The sequence below is a fragment of the Marmota marmota genome, unplaced genomic scaffold (genome assembly GCF_001458135.2).
Source record: "Marmota marmota marmota unplaced genomic scaffold, marMar, whole genome shotgun sequence".
NCBI classification, from domain to species: Eukaryota; Metazoa; Chordata; class Mammalia; order Rodentia; family Sciuridae; genus Marmota; species Marmota marmota.
Window position 1 is genome coordinate 1,875,044 of NW_026000101.1, and position 21,765 is coordinate 1,896,808.

The 21,765-nt window shown below is 36.6% G+C and overlaps 1 protein-coding gene across 1 annotated transcript in view; it reads right to left on the reverse strand.

Moving 5' to 3' along the window:
* The window catches only part of Hsdl2 (hydroxysteroid dehydrogenase like 2), a 62,028-nt gene extending 40,507 nt beyond the window's left edge, over window positions 1–21,521 (reverse strand). Inside the window, exons 1-6 of the mRNA XM_015492198.2 lie at window positions 21,450–21,521; window positions 9,984–10,147; window positions 8,914–9,012; window positions 6,594–6,708; window positions 3,976–4,079; window positions 1,545–1,643 (exon numbers count right to left, since the gene is read on the reverse strand). Coding sequence (XP_015347684.1) covers window positions 1,545–1,643; window positions 3,976–4,079; window positions 6,594–6,708; window positions 8,914–9,012; window positions 9,984–10,147; window positions 21,450–21,451 — 583 coding nt within the window. The 5' untranslated portion in view covers window positions 21,452–21,521. The remainder of the gene's footprint in view (window positions 1–1,544; window positions 1,644–3,975; window positions 4,080–6,593; window positions 6,709–8,913; window positions 9,013–9,983; window positions 10,148–21,449) is intronic.
* Between the last annotated feature and the right edge of the window lie 244 nt (window positions 21,522–21,765).

Sequence of the window (21,765 nt, forward strand, 5' to 3'; positions counted from 1 at the left end):
GTTTTTTTTTTTTTTTTTTTATGTGGTGCTGAGCCTCAAACCCAGTGCTTCACACATGCAAGGCAAGCACTCTACCACTGAGCTATAGCCCCAGCCCCTGGCTTTGAATTTTTGATTCTCCCACCTCAGCTCCTGAGTCACCACACTTAGCAAGATGGGCATTTTATAAATATAACAGTATGCAAAAACACAAAATACAAAATACAAAACGATGCTGACAGCACAGTACACAGCAGAAATCAGCTGTTACCCTCATATGACTGTGGCTGACTGGAAGTGGCAACTCGTTGCTATTGTCCAGTACCATGGAATATGTGGTACTGCATACTCTTAGCCAGTGAAAGAACAAAATTCAAAATCAGAAGTATTGAAAGCTGAACTACTTTCACATCATTGAAGAGTTGGAAAATCATTAAGTCAAACCATCGTAAGTTGGGGACTGTCTATATCTAGTCTCCCTCCTCTGTTCTCTGCTGGCCCCATGTGTCCTCTCTCCCAGAAGGAATCAAAGTCCTTCTCAGTCACTTCTCTTACATAATCATTAGACATACATTTTCAGGGATGAGACGCCCATTTAGATTGAAGAGGAAAGAAATTAAGGCTTTCCTGGGCAATATCTATTAAGTATATAAAAATATATGATGAAATAAGTTATCTTCTCTTTTTCTTTCTTTAAGCTATTTTGATATAAAAGTGGTAAGTAAAAAACCCACAAGAAAGAAAGATTTTCAGCAGCCAGGAGGCCATCAATTTGTCATACCAAAACTGAAAATGTTGGGACTAGGGTTGTGGCTAAGCGGTAGAGCGCTCGCCTCACACGCACGAGACCCTGGGTTCGATCCTCAGTACCACATAAAAATAAGTAAGTGAAATAAAGTTATTGTGTCCTACAACTAAAAAATAAATATTTTTTTAAAAACTGTAAATTTATATACAAAACCCAGGCACATGAAGACTCTCCTATCATCCAAGAAGGCTCTGGGCACTCTGTGAACTCACAAGAACTTATATCAAACTATACATAATGCAGCCTTTTATAAAAGCAAAGATAAAAACAGTAGGAATATAAGAAAGTTAAAAAGCATTTTGGGGGATATGTAAGGAGAAAACAAAAGCATAAGAATCTGTAGAATTTAGGAAGATACCAAAGACAAGACAGGGAAGAGGTTAGGGAAGCATAGCTTCTCCTGTTGGCCTTCATGAGAATCTCCACACGGCCCAGTGTTCAGTGTTCCTAATACAGCTTCAGCTGAAGAGTCAGCCATGTAGCCCCAGTCAAAAATGAAAGGTGACAGATTAGGCTCTTATGCTGCAGAATAAAAATTGTTTCCAAGCAGACTGATATTACTGTTGATAGTCTACCCAGGCCCACTCCAAGATGCAGTTCAAGAGTGCCAACAAGAATAGGGCTGGGGGTGCAGCTCAGTGGTTCAGAGCTTGCCTAGGGCATCCAAGGGTGAGGTTCTGGGTTCAATCCCCAGCACCAGGGGAAAGGGGGACAATAAATGCAAATCTAATAAAGGTACCTTTAAACAAGTACATACCTGTTCTAGGCCATAAGGCATTGACTGCAATTTCACCTCTAAATTCTTCTGCCATTCCAAGTACACACATAGACATACCATATTTAGCAATGGTATAAGCTGCAAACAAACCACAAATAATAATAATGTAATTCAGAAACAAATTAATTTGTGAGTATACATAACCAAATTATTTCTGTTACTATTTTCTCTCTGAAAGATTGATCTATCTCCATCCCCCCACTACCCCAGTACTACTGGGGACCTTGTGCATACTAGTCTAGCATTCTACCACTGAACTATATTCCATAACTCCCTGATATATTTTTGAGAATTTTTTTTCAATAATATTAAAAGATACAAAATACAGTTTTTAATGTGCTAAGTTTTGAATAACAGTTTTTATGGAACTAGTTGAGCAGAGATGAACCCGTTTTAAATATTTCCATCCTAATATTTGATTAAAAGAAAAGATGAATAAACTTTTGTTTTTCTTAATATTATAGGAATAAATTGCATTACTACTTCTTAATTTTTTTTTTCTTTTTAAAAAACAAAGGTTGGGCTGGGGATGTGGCTCAAGCAGTAGAGCGTTCGCCTGGCATGCGTGCGGCCCGGGTTCGATCCTCAGCACCACATACAAATAAAGATGTTGTGTCTGCCGAAAACTAAAAAAAAAAAATAAATATTAAAAATTCTCTTTCTCTCTATCTCTCACTCTTTCTTTAAAAAAAAAAAAAACAACAAAGGTGATTATTATTTTTTAAATATTTTTTTTAGTTATTGATGGACCTTTATTTTATTCATTTATTTATATGTGGTGCTGAGAATTGAACCCAGAGCCTCACACATGTGGGACAAGCGCTCTACCACTGAGCCACAACCCCAACCCCAAAGGTGATTATTTAAAGAGAAACCACAAACCATTAAACAAGAACATGAGCTGGGGGTATGGCCCAGTAGTTGAGTATGTACTTAGTACATGAAAGGCCCCAGGTTTGATCTTCAGTACCACAAAAAATAAATATTAATAACAACAAAAAGTTGCAAATTTCACTTAATCGATTAAAGCAGAACTTCTTTTGTTTTGTTTTAGGGGTTCCCATTCCAAGTGCCTTTCCAAATGTTAGTGAATTCTACTGCAACATGAACCAAGTATTTGACATAATGATCTTAAAACAGGCACATACTATACATAAATCTTGTTACTTAGCATATTCACCTAAAATCATTAAATCAACTTTATCTATCTATCTATCTATCTATCTATCTGCAGTACTAGGGATTGAGCCCAGAGGTGCTTTACCACTGAACTACATCCCCAGCCCTTTTAATTTTTTATCTTGATATATAAATTCTCACTGAGCTGCCCAGGCTCACTTTGAACTTGTGATCCTCCTGCCTCAGCCTCCCAGGTCACTAGTCTTACAGGCATGCATCACCATGTCCAGTGATTAATAAAAAATTGTTGAGAGCCATTGCCAAGTAGGTATGACGCATGGCATGACCCAGGTCATTTGCAGTGACATTGCATGAAAGGTGACCTTGCTCAAGGACCAGGGAGGATCCAGGTTTAGGGTGTACCCTGTTGGGATTAGGGAGTATCCCGCTCCTTGGGTTTAGGGTGGTTCCAGGTTTAAGGTGTACCCTGCTGGGAATAGGGCGTATCCTGCTGCCTGAGGTACGCCAGCTCCTTGAGTTCCCTGCTCCTTGAGTTCCTGTTGAGTTCTCGCGGGATTCAGAGCCCGGTGGAGTGGAAGTGTGGATTTTGCCCAGAACGTGCATGTAGAGTGCCGGGGTGACAGTTCAGGAATAAAGAATTGCTGTTTGAATCTACAAGGCTGTGAGTGGCTCGTGATTTTGTGCCCAGCCAGAGTGTGGCAAAAAATCTTAAAACTATACCTTTATTTTTGTGTATTTAATCAACTTATTAAAGGAAAAATTACATACAGTAAAACATACCCACTGGGATGTGAAAGAGTTTCCTGGGATAATAAAAATCCATATGTTGGGCTGGGGTTGTAGCTCAGTGGTTCAGTGTTTGCCTAGCAAGTGTAAGGCACTGGGTTCGATCCTCAGCACCACATAAAAATAAATAAATAAAATAAAGGTATTGTGTCCATCTACAACTAAAAATATAAAACAACAACAAAAAAAAAGAAATCCATATCTTGATTTGGGTAATGGTTATACAGGTATATACATAATCAAAACTCACTGAACCACTAAGATCTGTGCACTTTCTTGAATGTATGTTATACTTCAATTTTTTTAATTATAAATTTCTAACATTATAGATAAATGATTACTAATCTACTTTCCAAAATGCTACCTATTGATTTGGGACAGAAAATTTACCACTGAGTACTATGTACAGGTTATGATTACATAATAAATACACTGACTTAATTCAAAACAAATCAGTAAACCATCCCCTGACCCTACTACCTACCACAGTGCTGTTTGAACCACACTGGATTTAGGTTCAGTGGTGGACTGAGATTGAGGATATGAGCAATTTTACTCTTTTTCAAAAAGGGAATACATGCTTTAGATCTGGAAAGTAGAAGCAAACACAAGTCAAGTTAATCGCTTTCTCACAACTTCTGCACTTTTTAGAGAAACTCAACTTGCTTAGTTTTCTATAGTTTTCTAGAAAGAAGATAGAAAAGCAACTAATTTTCATGCTTTGAAACTTTACTGAATAGCCTGAGTACATAATCTGCTTGACGAAAAAAAAATCTTTGATACATTAGTTTTATGTCCAGCTAAGATTATCCTCAACCCCAACTGTGCTAAATTCTCCCTCCCCAGCACACACACTTTTACAGAAACAGTTAATGTACTTTTCAGTTGCCACTGTGGTAAAGAACATGGGTATTCAGCTGGGTGTATAATCCCAGCTACTCTGGAGACTAAAATAAAAGGGTTACAAACTCAAGGCCAGCCTCAGCAATCTAGCAAGACCTTGTCTCAAGATTAACAATAAAAAGGGCTGGGGGGAAAACTCAAGTTTAAAAAAGAAGAAACAACAACATGGGTGTTGCTCAAGTCAGACGGTCCTGGGTTCAAATTCTGCTTCTGCCCCTTCCCAAATGACACAGCATTCTAATTTTTTTTCCCAAGGGGCACTCTACCACTGAGCCACATCCCCAGCCTTTTTTTGTATTTTATTTAGAGACAGAGTCTCACTGAGTTGCCTAGTGCCTTGCTTTTTGCTGAGGCTGGCTTTGAACTCATGATCATCCTGCCTCAGTCTCCTGAGCCTCTAGGATTACAGGCATGGGCCACCACACCCAGGATATTCTAATTTTTAGTTTTCCTCTATAAATGTTGGTAACACCCACCACAGTCATGACAATCTGGAACTGAACAAAGGATTAAACTTTAAGTAGTAAGTTACAATTGAAAGGACACTCACAGAATCCACGCAAAGTCCAAAGACTATGCCTCATACCAGAATCTCACAAGAGATTTACTGTCAGTAGCACAAGGCAAACCAACAACGCTGTCCCTCCAAGGAGAGCAACAGCATGTCGGCTCTCACAGAGCAGCTTTATAGCCCGCAAGAGGAATTTCATAAGCTGCTTTATAGCCCGCAAGAGGAATTTCTTAAGTTGCATCATAAGCTGGGGTGGGGTTGACTGTTTAGCAGGCGCATGTTAAGCAGCATTGCCCCAGAATCAAAACTTTGGAACCTCTAGATAAAATGGTTCCTGACCTAAAATGGCAAATCTGATGCCAATATTGATCTGATACCAGTAAAATCATCTTATAGCTAAACAATATATTAAGCTTAATTATTATATAGCTTTATTTCATATTCAAGTCATGCTATATTTTCAAACCTGGTCCATTCTTCTTCCAAGTCGTTTTAAAAAAAAAAAAACTTCTAAATGTTCGAAATGTACAATACTCTTATTCCCAACTGCAACATCTTGTTAAATTTACAAACCAAATACAATCAACATGACTAAAGGGTTTTGTTAGGCCGGTTTGAGGTGCCTAAGGGGATAAAACACCAGGCAACCTGTGGGCCAGAAAGAACAACCAATCAGGCACCGACAGATAGGCAGTGATGGTGCCTCATAACCACCTGTCAATCGGCGGGGTCTCTTGACCAATCCTGGAAGGACACAGATCCCCCAACCAACCCCAGGAGGACAAGCGACTCTAAAAACCTCCCTTTCCTGTCTCAAGCCCTCCCTTCCTGCCCTAAGCCCAATAAAATTCCAATCTGGCTGAGCCTGGGCAAGACTCTCTGAGACCCGCTCTGTTGGACTGGCGGGTCTCATCAGGGATCGAATCTCAATAAAGCCTTGTTCAGCAGCTTTTAATCTGCCTCCTTTTGATCACTGGTGCCTGATGTTACAGGTTTTTGTACATACGGTTTTTCATTTCATTTCTTCTTCTTTTGTGTGTGTGTGTGGGGTACTAGGGATTGATCCCAGGGCCACAAGCTAGGCAAGTGCTCTACCACTGAGCTACATCCCCAGTCCCCATTTTTTTGTTATTGTTATTTTTTTTTTTTTAGACAGGGTCTTACTAAGTAGCTGAGTGAAGCCATGAACTTGCAATCCTCCTGCCTCAGCCTCCCAAGAAGCTGGCATTAATAGGCATAAGGTACTTCACTTTTATGGGGTAAAGTGAGGAGGGGGAAAGAATATTATACCCTATTTTCATCAAATCATCAATAGAAACCAACTAAATCTATTCCAGACTATATCTTATACTCACAGGAAAGAATGCATTTCATTTACACTGTAAACATGAGCTTTCCCTTGATCTGTGAGACAAAACCTTTCCATATTCCCCTTGCAGGCCTGGCACTTATTAGCATTAATCCTGTATCAAGTACATTTTTCACATCAACAAGCCCTGTCTTTTATATTATATGAAATCTCTTAGAACCACACTTACAATACTACTATCTTCAGCTTAATAAAATAGTAAAATGTATCTGCTAGCTTAAAACTATATTGCTAATTCAGTTCACATCAGTTTGTGATGAGGTAAATTCTTTGAGAAAACACTGTGACTCTCCCCCCACAACTTTTCCTTGTGACTCACGTGAGGTAGGTGCCTCTGGTGTTCACACTCATCATCAAGTCCACTCTCTTTGTAGGTGTTTCCAATGTGTTGGTCAAGCTAATAGCACTGGCATTATTCACCAAAATGTCAATTCCTGTTTCCAAAATAATCAGTTTCATTTTAATGGAAGGGACACTTTATCACACACATGCACACACGGCACACAAATAAAAGCATTTACTCTACATTGTTGAACTCTTGGTTGATTCACAAATATCACTTTTAGATAATAAGATTCAGTAGCTGTTTCAAAATAGCACCACATGGGGCTGGGGTCATAGGTCAGTGGTATAACACTTGTCTCGCATTTATGAGGCACTGGGTTTGATCCTCAGCACCACATAAAAAAATAAATAAATAAAGTTATTAAAAAAAAAAAAAAAAACAGCACCACATGATTTGTAGCAGTACAATGGAAATACAGGCAATCACCAGCACTCCATGGAAAATTCTAGGAGGCTTAGTCCTCAATGGTTTATAGCTTCCGTCCTACTTGTTCTTTTACCTCCTGGTCTTCCCTCCCTGTCTCCATGAATCCTAAGTCAAATTCTTCTCTGGCATGTCTCCAAGGCCTGTGCCCCTACCAAGTACACTAGTCTCCCTTTCCCCCAAGACCCTATTTTTAAGGCAAGGGCTTCTTTCTGTTCTTGAAACTGGGAAGAGAAAGACTCTAAGTTTCAATCCCATAAAAAGGATCAAAATGGATCAATTTTGTTTTAGTGACTCATATACACACATAAATAATAACTAGCTGGGTGCAGTGACAATACAAATTTGAGGACAGCCTCAGCAATTTAGTGACACCATAAGCAACTGAGTGAGACTGTCTCAAAATAAAAAATAAACAGTGCTGTGCATGTGGCTCAATGGTCAAGCACCCGTGGGTTCAATCCCCAGGGCCAAAAAAAAAACACAAATCTTTAACTGATTTCTGTATACTGTATCTAGTTCTATATACTCTATCCAGTTTCTACTATGTATCATTTATAGTTATATGCTTAATGAAATAATACCAAATAAAAATGGCAAAATATAAAATACGTCAAATATTTTCCTTTGTTTCCACATGTTCTTTGTTATTCTTTTTTAAAGTTCACTTAATGACTGTTGCACAATATGAATGAACTTAATGCTACTGAACTATATATTTAAAAATGGTCAGAATGGAAAATTTTGTCTTTTGCCACAATTTTTAAAAATTAAAAAAAATGAATGCAAAAAAAGGAGAGGACAGTTAATATTCCATAAAGTAGGAATACTACAATTTCTACGTCTTGGGTTAGACAGCTTCTAAGAACATCTTTTATTATTCTGCTAACTTTTCCAATCCCCTTTCTCAAAACATGTGGAAAACTATTTAAATAAGATCATTAAATTCACTAAAATACTTTAGTCATAAGCACCCTTTCTTCATAGATAGTAACATTATAAAATTTGGGTCATATTCTCATTTCTCAATTTCCATACACTTCAGTACCAATTTCTGTTACTATTTTTTTTCTTTCTTTCTTACTTTTTTTTTTTTTAATAGTATTGGGGATTAAACCGATCAGTGTTTCACCACTGAGCTGCATTCCCAGCCTTTTTTATTTTTTATTTGGAGATAAGGTCTTGCTAAGTTGCCAAGACTGGCATCAAACTTGTGATCCTCTTGCCTCCCAGCCTTCCATTAGTCACCTGGTAGGCATCTTGGTTATCAAATTGACTGTCCCGGTATCACAATGCTTATGTATTAGGAATCCTTATTTTACTTAACAATGGCCCTAAAATGTAAAAGTAGTGATGGTGGCATTTCAGATAAGCAACAGAAAAGCCATAAAGTGCTTTAAGTAAGAAGGTGAAAGTTCTCAAGGAAATAAAAATTTCATCATGTTGAGGCTGCTAAGAACTACAGTAAGAATGAATCTTCTACAGATGACACTGTGAAGAAGGAAAAAGGAATGTGGGCTAGTTATGCTAACGTGCTCGGGTGAGTTATACACCTCAAAGTTCAGGCTATGAAAGGGAGAAACCACAGACAGACAACTTATTATAATCATATTATTATCACTGCTCTATTTTATTATTGATTATTGTTGTTAATCTCTTACTGACCTAATTTACAACTGAACTTTATCATATTGTATGTATAGGAAAAAACACAGAATTTATAGGGCTCAGTTATTATCCATGGTTTTGGGCATCCACTGGGTGTTCTGATACTATCTACACTTTATCAATATCCAATAATCATCCACTGGGTGTTATTATACCTATATTTTATCAATAGTCAATAATTACTTCAGAATTAAGGCACTACCTCCAAATTTCTCAACCGCTTTCTCCACTGCGTCGTTGATTTGCTGTTCATCTCTCACGTCAACGACACATGGCAAGGCTCTCCCTCCAGCTGCTTCAACTACAAAGGGCAAACAAACAGAAAAGCATCAGCACACTCAAATACTGTATACCTTCCATTCTGATATAACCATCCAAAGAAAAAAGTACCCTATTTTCAGAAAATCAATATAAATTACTACAGTGTTATAACCACTAGTGACTCTACCACTCAGTAGGACAGACTGACTAACCACATCCAGCTTCACACTAGCTAGGCCAACTCTATTAAAAAAAAAAAGGAAGGCAATTTAAAAAAACTTTTAACATGGAAAATTTCACAAAGTACACAAAAATAACAGGCTAGTTTAAAGAATTATCATTAATATATCACCTATCTTCAACATTGCTTCTGTTTTGCCAGTTTATCTTCCCCTTCCCTTGTTTTGTTTGTTTGTACTTTAAAATAATCCCCAGCATCATCTCACTCATAAGCACTTCCTGCTCATTTTCTCCAACATAACCAACAATGCTATAATCTTGATCAGCAAAACTGGACTTGAATATTTAAGCCTTTTCTCCTGCTACTGGGCCTAGCACAATCCCTGAAAATAAGCACAATTATTCATCAACTGAAAACATTAAGAGAACAACTTGCAAAGTGAACAGAGAATCAGAGTTTTTTTTAAATAATCACACCATCCCCCACTCAGATGGTCTCCTCTCCAATTTCACTCCATCACCCCCTCCCATTCAAGAATTATTGCCTGGTGGGGAGGAGGGTGCTGGGGATGAAACCCAGGGCCACCCATATGGTAGGCAACTGCCCTACCACTGAGCTACATCCCCAGCCCTGAGACATGATTTTTAACTGAAATCTCTCATATGGCTTAGACGTGCTAGAGAAGAAAAACAGTCAAAACTCCTGCTTTCAGGTAACAAAATAAATATTTCCTTAAACAGATAAAATTATCTTTAGGGTATTTTTCAAATAGCTTATACTATAGAGACCACTGTGAGGGCACTTCATGAAATGGCGACTGTCATACTCACTTTCTTCAGCAGCAGTATAGATTGTGCCTGAAAGTTTGGGGTGTGACTGGGTAGTCTTTGCAGCAATGACAATATTCGCTCCATCCTTTGCTGCTTTCAATGCAATAGCTTTGCCGATGCCACGGCTTGCACCTGTGATAAAAACTGTACATCCTGCTAGCTTCCTACAACAGAAAATGTGACCTTGTTAGAAAGTGCAATATTTTATTACTAACCAGTATCAGGAGCTCATGCATATTTTCATAATATACATATTTCCTCTTCTGTGAAATTTTCTCTAAGCCCCTGCTGCCCATCTGATAGCTAATAACTCTGCTATACCCCCACTGCATAATGACTTATAAATTATTTATGACAACTGCAGTCTTACTGTGGTTTGGCAAACAAAATCTGCTCAAAGTAAATTTTAATGAGAAATTAATAAAATACTATACACAAACATGCATTATTTCACAAAAAGAAGTATTAACAAGGCTTATTTTTCAATGGTAGAATTATGCATAAATTTCATCAGGTTCTTTGTATTCTCTAAATACTTTTCGAATTTTCTACAATGAATACATAACAAAGAAACTATGTAAAACAAATAATGGTTCAGTGGATGTTCATAGTAGTGGAAACAGCCCTAATGTCTATCAACTAATGAATAGATAAACAATGTAGCATATATCCATACAATAAAAGAAAATAAAATGCTTACATAAATGCTACCATAACATGAATGAATCAAATGCATTTTGCCAAGTGAAAAATGTAGTCCACAAAGGACCACATGTGTTAGGACTGCATTTTGTATCCAGAATAGACAAGTCTATGGAAACACAAGATCAGGGGCTACCTAGAGCTGAGAGTAGGAGGGTTGGGAGTTGAGAGCTGAAAGTGAGTGGAAAAGTTTTTGTTTTATGGTGCTAGGAATTACACCCAAGGCCTCACATATGCTAGGAAAGGACTCCACCACTGATCTACAACCCCAACCCTTTTTATTTTCTTTTGCACAGGGTCTGGCTAAATTGCATCCTCCTTGCCTCAGTAGGTGGAATTATAGGCATGAATCATCACACACTCAGTTATTAAAAGGTTTTTAAATTGACTGTGGTGATTTTAGTAAATATACTAAAAGCCACTGAACTACATATTTAAAACAGGTGAAATGTTTGGTGTGAAGCACATCTTAGTAAAGCTGTTAACCAACCAACCTAGAGCACAGTGCAGGGCACATGCCTGTAATCATGGTTACTAAGAAGGCTGAGGCAGGAGGACCACAAATTTAAGGCAAGATGACAACTTGGCAAGACTGTGTCTCAAAAAAAAAAAAAAATGGGATCGGGGCATCATAGTTCAGTGGGAGAGCACCCCTGGGTTCAATCTCCAGTATCAACAACCAAAGAGCCCATAGAGGGCTCTAAAAGAGCTAAGTATTGATCAGAAATACTCTGAATGCATTGACAGTTCCTATGTCCACTTCATTCTTCACATCCTTCTATCTTACATTCCTAGTTGTTAGTGAGAAGGAAACATCTAAAATAAAGTAGGATGACAAAGAGGGAAACCTACCTTCTTGTTTGCTTTCTAAGGGCAAATAACCCAGCTTGCCTAAAGATAAAGGTGAAGAGAAGACAGCAAAAGTGACAATGGCAAAGAAAAAAGTGGTCATGGACAGGCAAGCATGTTAACAAAAGAAGGTATGGCTCCTGCCAAGCCCTGGAGGGTGGCTTGCACTCCTCAAGTAGGACAGCAGAGGTGAAAGGAGGAGAGGTTTTTAAATAAGGAATAACTATTTGATGAGAGGAAAGCAGAAAATGGGAGAAGGCAAAGGTAGAGACAGTTTCTGGTAAAATACAGCAAATATACAAAAAACACGTAAAGTGAATGTGCAAAGCTAAAAGAACAAAATGAAAATGAATGGTGGCATAACCAAGAAAAAAATATTGCCACCACCCTAGAAGCCAACTGTCTGTTTCTCTCCACTCTATCCTCCTTCCTTCTCCCACCCCACAAAGTAAAAACTACCTTAAATATTATCATTCTTCCCTGTTGTTGTTGTTTTTGTAATCATTTCTACTATCTGTGTATCAATCTCTTAACCAAGGGTCAGCAAATTATGGCCCACAAGCCAAATCTGACCACTGCCTATGTATGTCTGATCAAAGTTGAGAAAGTTTTTTTACAGATGAATATTTGTGATCAATTTGATAGAGCACTACCTTGAATACCAACTAAGAAAAACATTATCTCCCTGTTATTGACTGAATTATGTTCCCCCAAAAGACACGATGAAGTCCTAGACTCCAGTACCTCAGAATATGATCTTATTTGAAAACAGAATTGTTGCAGATAGAACTAGCTAAGATGAAGTCTTACTAGAGTAGGGTGTCCCTTAATGCAATTATTCCTGGTGTCCTCCTAAGAAGAAAGGAGACTATGTGAAGACAGCCACATGCCATGTTGTCAACACCATATGATTGGAGGGATACAGCTGCTAGAGGGGGATTACCCCTGACTGCTGGCACCATCAAAAGCTAGGAAGACACGACCAAGGATTCTACTCAGCATTTCAGAAGGAACAGAGCCCTGCTGACACATGACTTCACACTTCATGCTTCCAGAACAATGAGAGAATAAATTTATTTCAAGGGCCTGGGGTTATAGCTCAGCAGTAGAGTACTTGCCTAGCATGTGTGAGCCCCTGCCCTTAATCCTCAGCACCACATAAAAATAAATTTAAAAAATAACGATATTGTGTCCATCTACAACTAAAAAATAAATATTTTTTTAAAAATTTGTTTCAAGGGCTGGGGATGTGGCTCAAGCGGTAGCGCGATCGCCTGGCATGCGCGGGGCACTGGGTTCGATCATCAGCACCATATAAAACAAAATAAAGATGTTGTGTCCACCGAAAACTGAAAAATAAATATTAAAAAAAAAATTTTGTTTCAAGCTACCCAGTTTGTGGTAGCAGCTCTAGGAAACTATTATACCACACTACCATCCCAAAAATAGAATTCCATTTTCCCCATTAGTAAATCTTGTGAAAAAAAAAAATGGAAATTGATATGTATATCTACATAAAGCCAAATATTTACTGTCTGGTACTTCTCAGAAAAGTTCTGCCTAACCATTGTTTAAACAACACACTGTTTACGTTTTGTCTAATTTTGAACTTTATATAATAGATTCATATATATATATATATGTATATATATGTTTTATATATATATATATATATATATATATGTTATTCTGAGATTTGCTTCTTTCAAACACTGGAGATTTAACCATGTTGATGCAAGTGACTATAATTTTTATTTTTATCAACTTATGAGAGTCCACATATGAACTATAAATTTTTTATTTATCCTGCTGCATATGGCCTTGGTGGAGGGTATTTTCCAGGTATTTTGTTGTTTGGCAGTATGAACAATGTTGTGATAAATACTGTTGAACCTATCTTCAGTCACACATGCAAGGGTTTCCCTACAGCACATATCTATTAGTGTAACTGCTGGTTTAAAGGATATTGTTATGAATCAAAGATAACCACAAATTCTTTGACATTCCTTCCATCAAGAAAAGGATTACATTTTCCCCTCCCTTTGAGTTTGGGTTAGCCTATGGCTTTTGTTGACTAAATGAATGTGACAGAAGCAACACTCTTGAACTTCCAAACCATAAAATGGTGGGCAGCTTCTACTTTCTCTTAGAAGCCAGATGCCATGCTGCTAGTGAGTAGATTAACAAATGATGAGAGGCCATGTGGAGAGACACCCTCCAGAGTGTCTCTCCACATGGCCTCTCATCATTTGTTGATGCTACTTAAAATATTTTAGCAAAGTTACCAGCTAGATGCAGCCATATGTATGCACTACATGGAGAAGAACCCAGGCAACCCAAAGAACTGTGAAAAATAAGTTGTTTTTGCCAGGCATGGTGGTGCACATAATCTCAGCAATCCTAGAGGTTGAGGCTTGAGTACTACAAGTTCAAGGCCAGCCTGAGCAACTTACTGAGATACTGTCTCAAAATAAAATTAAAACAAAACACGGGCAAGGGTTGTGGCTCAGTGGTATGGTGCTTGCCTAGCATGCCTGAGGCACTGGGTTCGATCCCCAGAACCATGTAAAAATAAAAAATAAAGGTATTATTCCCATATACAATTAAAAAATTAAAACAAAACAAAAAAGGAGCTGGGGATTGCAGCCCAGTGGGAGAGTACTTGCCTAGCATTTACACAATGCTCTAAGTTAATTCCCTATTACCTTAAAAAAAAGTTGTTTTAAAACACTAAAATTTGGAGTCATTTGTTACATGGCAATAGATAAATATACACTGAAGTTCAAGCAATACCAAAGTTCAAGCAATTTCTAAAGTGGTTAATTTTCTACTAGCAGTGTATGAGATGACAGTCCACACAACCCCCGCATCCTGCCCCAAGCACTTGGTAATGTCAGTCATTTAATTTTTTTTTTTTTTTTGCTAATCTGGTAATATGAAATGCTGGTTTAAATTTACATTTCCCTGACTACTAATGAGGTTGAACATATTTTCATATTAATGGTCACTTAATGTTTCTTCTCCCAAAAAATTCCTAATAATTTGTTCTTCTATTTTTCTACATGGTTATTTTTCTTCTTATTGACTCATAAAGTCTATAAATTATATACATTCAAATATCTTCTCACTGTGGCTTGCCTTTTCACTATCTTTATATCTTTCGATGAAGAGAAATTCTTCATTTTTCATATAGCAGAATTTATGAACATTTACTTTTCATGGCCAATGCTTTTAGGGTAAGAAATTCTTCCTTACCTACAAGCATATAAAGCTTCCACATGTTTTACGGTTTGCCTTTTAAAGTTTTAAAGTTTAGGAAGCCAATCTATTTCTTCCCATGTATGATTAACCAACTGTCTAAAACTGAAAAACTTATCTTTCCTACAGTCTTCAATGTCAGCTTTATTAACTCCATAAATTTATAGACCTGCTTCTAAACTCTCTATTCTGTCCACTGGTCTACAGAGACCACACTGTCTTAATTATAATAGCTTTATTATTCTTGATAACTGATAGGGCAAAAAATTCCATTTGTTCTTCTTCAGGGGTTTCTTGGCTATACTTGGACCTCTGCTTTTTCACACATATTTTATCTATCTACACAGCAAAATTAGTTGGGATTTTGATAGAAATTATATTAAATTTATAACTCAGTTTGGTAAGAATTTGTGTCTTCGTTAACTGTTTTACAATCCATGAACATGGTATCACTCCCCATTTATTTAGGTTTTTAATGTTTTTTCATATAACTGTATAATTCTCTTTTTTTAAAAAAAAAAAAACTTTTTTTTTTAGTTGTAGTTGGACATGATACTTTTATTTTATTTATTTATTTTTATGTGGTGCTGAGAATTGAACCCAGTGCCTCACATGTGCTAGGTGAGCGCTCTACTGCTAAGTCACAGTCCCAGCCCCATATAATTGTATAATTTTCTACAGAAAAGTATTACTCATTTTTTACTGACTTTATTCTTGGGTACTCCATTGTTTTTAACTTTTTTTCAAGTTTGTATTTGTAAATAATTTCAAACTTAAAGTTGTAAGAATAATATGAAGAATACACAAATATCTTTCACCCAGATTAGTAGTTGAACCTCATTGCTTTGTCATTTGTACTCCTGCTCATCCTCACTCTTGTCCTTCCATAGATCTTATTTTTTCCAAACCACTTAAGAGTAAGATGAATACATCAGGGCCTATCTTTTTATATATCCACAGTAGAGTTAACAACCTTAGTATATATAACATTAACACAATAACTACTTATATCTAATAAAACATCAGTATTTTAATTTTGTCAATGGACCCAACAATGCCCTAGAGCATTTTTTGCCCTCAAATACAGGACCCAGGTGAAGATCAGACTATTCCTTTACTTGTCATATCTCTTTCATCTCCTTTAATCTAGAACATTTTTGCAGCCTCTTGTCTTTTATAATATTGACCTTTTGAAAAATACAGTCCCAATTCCTTTTAATTTTTAAGAATTTTTTTAGTTGTTGATGGACCTTTATTTATTTATATGTAGTACTGAGAATCAAACCCAGTGCCTCGCACATGCTAGGCAAGCGCTCTACCACTGAGCCACAACCCCAAACACCCCCGTTACTTTTTTTTTTGGTACCAGGGATTGAAACTAAGGATGCTCAACCACTGAGCCACATCCACAACCCTCTTTGTATTTTATTTAGAGACAAGGTATCGCTGAGTTGCTTAGGACAACTTTGTGATCCTTTTGTCTCAGCCTCCTTAAGTTGCTGAGGCTGGCTTTAAACTCACAATCCTCCTGCTTCAGCTTCCCAAGCCACTGGGATTGGAGGCATGTGCCACTGCACCTGCACTCCTCCATTCCTTTAAAAAAAAAAATAGAATGAATCTCATTTTATTTTTATATTTATTTTTTAGTTGGACACAATATCTTTATTTATTTATCTTTAAGTGGTACTATGGATCGAACCCAGGGCCTCTCACATGCTAGGCAAGTGCTCTACCTCTGAGCCACACCTTAGCCCCTGTATCTTTTAGATTCATCTGGTATTTCCTCATTATCAGAGCCAGGCTATACATTCCCAGCCAGAATATGCAATACTATTTTCTTCAGTGTATCAGATCAGGAAGTACACAGTATCTACCTGGTCTTACTGGTAATGTTAATTTTATCATCCAACCAATATTATCAAATTTCTCCACTGTATAGTTACTAATATTCCTTTGCAACAAAAAACAATCAGTGTAAAGACAAAGATCACTTTTGTCAGGCACAGTGGTATATGCCTGTAATCCAGCTGCTGGGGAGGCTGAGACAAGAGGGTCACAAGTTTTAGGTCAGCCTCAGCAGCAACTTAGAGTGACCCTAAGCAACTTAGTGAGACCCTCCTCAAAATAAAAAATAAAAAGGGATGGAGATGTAGCTCAGTGGTAAAAGTGCTCCTGAGTCCAATCCTCAGTGCCAAAAAAGAAAAAGGAAAAAAAAAAAAAAAGACAAAGACCACAGCTGGGGTTGTAGCTCAGTGGTAGAGCACTTGCCTAGCTTGTATGAGGCACTGGGTTCAATCCTCAGCACCACATAAAAATAAATAAACAAAATAAAGGTACAAAAAAAAAAAAAAAAAGACTAAGACCATTTTTAATTATTTATTATAAAAATAGTACAATCAGTTTATTTCCTGAACAATTATCAAAAGTTTGAAAGCAATTATCAGAAAACAAATCCCAAAGGTCATATAATTTCACATAAGAATACTTTAGGGGTGGGGTTGTGGCTCAGCGGTGGAGCGCTCACCTAGCATGTTCGAGGACCTGGGTTCAGTCCTCAGCACCACATAAGAAATAAAATAAAATAAAGGTATTGTGTCCATCTACAACTAAAAAATAAATGTTAAAAAAAGAATACTTTAGTATTTACTTTTCTGATAAACACTTTTGATATAACATGATTATTATGCTTATGAAAATAAGTAATCCCTCAATACCATCCAGTATCTGTCCATATTTAAACTTTTATAATGTTCTCAATAATGTCTTTTTACAGTTGGTCTGATCAAATCAGGATCCATTAAGGCTCTCACATTGCATTTGTCATATCTTACAAATCTCAATCTGTACTAGTTCCCCTTCCATCCTATAAACCATTATTTGCTGAAAGATATAGATCATTTGTTTTATAGTAGAGTCCCTACTCCGGATTTTGAATTTTATACTTTTATAAATGTACTATATTTCTATATTTCTTACAGATTTTTGTTATGTATAGAAATCTAAATTATTTTTCTTCATTGACTTTTAGATCCTAAAATAGTCAAATTCTTATTAATTCTGATAATTTAGTTATACATTATTTTAGTTTTCTATGTAGGATGATATCATCTACAAATAATGGCAACAATGTTTATTTCATTGCAATCCATATACTTCTTACTTTTTTAAATATTTATTTTTTAGTTATAGATGGTCACAATATCTTTATTTTATTTTTATGTGGTGCTGAGGATTGAACCCAGTGCCTCACACATGGTAGGCGAGCGTTCTACCCATGAGCCACAACCCCAGTCCATATACGTCTTCTTTATGTCTTATTACTTCAATTAGAAGTTTCCAGATGGAAAGTCTGAGATGCAAGAAGATATGAAAACCAAAGATATGGTAAATAAGTATAGAATCTAAAGATTTTAATAATAAAATAATGATTGTAAGGTTAAAAAAGACAAAATTAAAATATATTGTTGAGAGTATATGCTTAGTATGCATAAGACCCTGGGTTCAATGCCCAGTACAGTCCAAAAATCAAAAGCCTAAGATAAACACTTGAGATCTAAGAATCCCAGGCCTTGATAGTTTCAGTAATAAGAACATGATGCTGACAGAAATGACTCTAAAAGAAAAAGGACAATGGCCCTGTGGGCCAAGTTGGAAACTACAAAAAGAATTTCTAGGATCTCTCACTCCTATCAAAGGGAAGAGGAGTAAGAATCCTATCCATTCTTCTGTTAAGGAGTCAGAGCAAGGAGAGAGAGGTATGTAGCATAAGATAAAATAGTCTTCCAATAACTATGCCAATGCCAGTAATAAGTCTACTAAGCAGAATTCAAGATTTCTTTGCGCATCTTTTTGCCTTTAGCTCAAATCCCTTTAAAATGTAAAGACAGATCATACATCAAAAATTATGAGAATTGGGGCTGGGGTTGTGGCTCAGTGGTAGAGTACTTAGCTAGCATGTGCAAGGCCCTGGGTTTGATCCTTAGCACCATATAAAAATAAATAAATAAAATAAAGATATTGTGTCTAACAACAACTAAAAAATAATATTTTTAAAAAAAATTATAAGAATTTGTTCTTTTCCTTGTATGTTTATGTGTTAAGTTTGATATGTAGCTAAGTTTGTTTATTTTTTAATTCAATTTTAGTTTTTCTGTCCCCTCATCTTTGATAAGGGATATTGTAAAATATGTACATGGTTTAAAAGTCAAAATCTTGTACTAGAGGGAAAGGGAGGGAGAAAGGGAATTGCATGGAAAATGGAAGGAGACCCTCATCTTTATACAGAATACATATATGACAATGTGAGGAAAAAAAAGTGTTGTCACATTAGATTGGGCAGAGAAAAGTGATGGGAGGAGAGGGGAGGGGAAGGGGGGGATGGAAGGACAGCAGAATAAAATAGAAATTGTTATTGCTGTATGTATATACGTAACTGCATGACCAATGTGATTCTGCAACCTGTACACTCAGAAAAATGAGAAATTATATCCCATCTGATTCAAATGTATGATATGTCAAGATCATTGTACTGTCATGTGTAACTAATTAAAACAAATTAAAAAATTATTTAAAAAAATCTTATACTAATATACACTCAAAGAAGTCTGGAGGTTACATGCTTCACTGATTTCTGGTTGATCCTTTCTGTATTTATTTTTCCAGAAATATGCAAACAGACACACACACACACACAATATATATATATATATATATATATATATATATGACATATATATATATGACATTTTACATCTGCATATGTAATATTCCCTTTTCCATATATAAAAAGTAGTATACACAGATTATTAAATTGATTTAATGTAAATATTCACATGAAAATATCCCAACTATTGCTTTAAAAGGCCCATCCCTTTGCCCAGGATAGAGCTGGACTGCTTCCCACTAGGATAAAGGGCTTCTCCTCCTCACCCAGAGCCAGATGGCACTGGAAGCAAGAAAGTCAAAGGCAGCTAGACTGGTACTACAGGAAGGATCTCCTCCAGCTCCAAAGCATTAGAACCAGAATGTTAATGACAAGAGCACCTCAGAGAAAGAGTCCACATTTCTCAAATACCATCATCGGTAGGTAGCTAAAACTTGCAAATGTAGAGATAACCTACACCTCAACTTACTAAAATTCTCTGACATCTGAAAATCAGGATAAATGTGAAGAAATTTTTAACCATTTTTAAAAAGCAAAATGATTTGTTTGGTTTTGTTTTTGTTTTTGTTTAATTTTACACACACACACACACACATATTTAGTTATCAGTGGACCTTTATTTTATTAATTTATTTATATGTGGTGTTGAGAATCAAACCCAGTACCTCACATGTGCTAGGCAAGTGCTATACCACTGAGCCACAACCCCAGCCCCTTGATTTTGGTTTTGAGACAGGGTCTTGCTATGTTGCCCAGGCTTGTCTCAAACTCTTAGGCTCAAGTGACCTCCTGCCTCAGCTTATCAAATAGCTGGGACTATGACCATGCACACCACACCCAGAAAAAAAAAAGTTTTTAATTAAAAAAAAAAAAAACTATTCAAACTATTCTAAAGTTCATTTGAAAAAATAAAGACCCAAGAATAATCAGGAAATTTTTGAAAAAAAATATTTCCAAATGAGGCAAGATCTAGCTTTTCTCAATATTAACATATTTTATAAAACTAGAGTAATTAAATGGTTTGATACCATTGCATGAACAGAAAGACCACTATAACAGAACATAAAGTCCAGAAATAGATCCCTATACATACAAGAATTTCACATGTGATAGTAGTAGAATTTCTGACATAAGGAAAAGGATTAACTATTAGGTCAAAGCTGCTGAAACAAATGGAGGGCTATCAGAACCAAAATGAAGTGGACTTCCTCCGTGCCAAAATTAATCTCAAATGGATGAAAAACTCTGAACATGGGAAGCCATCCTACTTTCCTGACTGTAAGTTCCAGTTTTTAGGTGCTAGAAGGACTTTTCCACTCTTGAATTCATAAATTCAACTTGAACATTCCTTCTTCAGCAACTCCTCCAGTTCTAATAAAACAGTCTTACTTTTTAAAAATCTGAATGCAAAACATACACATATAAATGCTATAAAATGTAAAATATTTATAAAAATATAAAAATAAGGTTGGGGAGTAGCTCAGGGATAGAGCACTTGCCTAGCATATATGAAGCCTTAGATTTGATCCCTTTCAAACACACACAAAAAAATTTTTTTAAAGTAGAAAACCAGGGGCGGCTGGGGTTGTGGCTAAGTGGTAGCATGCTTGCCTAGCATGCCTGAGGCACTGGGTTTGATTTTCAGCACCACATACAAATAAAATAAAGGTCCATCGACAACTAAAAAATACTTTAAAAAAAAGGAGAGAACCATAAAAATACTATAACAATAATTTAAAGTGTGTGTGTGTGTATAAGCATGGTGTACCATCATCCCTAAAGAAAAGAGAGACAATAAAGCATCTTGTTGCTGAATGCCCCCTTTCTGTCCAAAAAATTTAGGGAACAATGACAGTAAACCTGAGCCAGAAAGTCCAAATACATCATATATCTTGTAAGACACTGGTTTTCTCTTATGCACACTAGAAATTCAAATTGAACATTTACTAGTATTATATGAAGAAAGTGTTATATGTAGAAAGCTAGTTTCTTACATGTTCACCAGAACAGTTGCTCCTTGATATGCTGGTCATGTATGCAAGCTAATGCTGATGATATCACTGCTTCTGCAACCAAACATACAAAACAAAACCTCTCTAAGTGGGAATGGGTGCCAAACTAAGAACACTGGAAAAGATATGTGTCATCTGTCCAGCTGGCTGCCACTGGACAAAACACCTGAGGGAAAGTAGACACTGCTTGCAAAGCACTGCGAAGGACAGAAGAGCTACCAGTTCAGTCTGTTGTCACTGAACTCTTGGAGCAGTCACTGATCACTCGTAAGCTTTCCCCAATAAATCACGTCTTGGA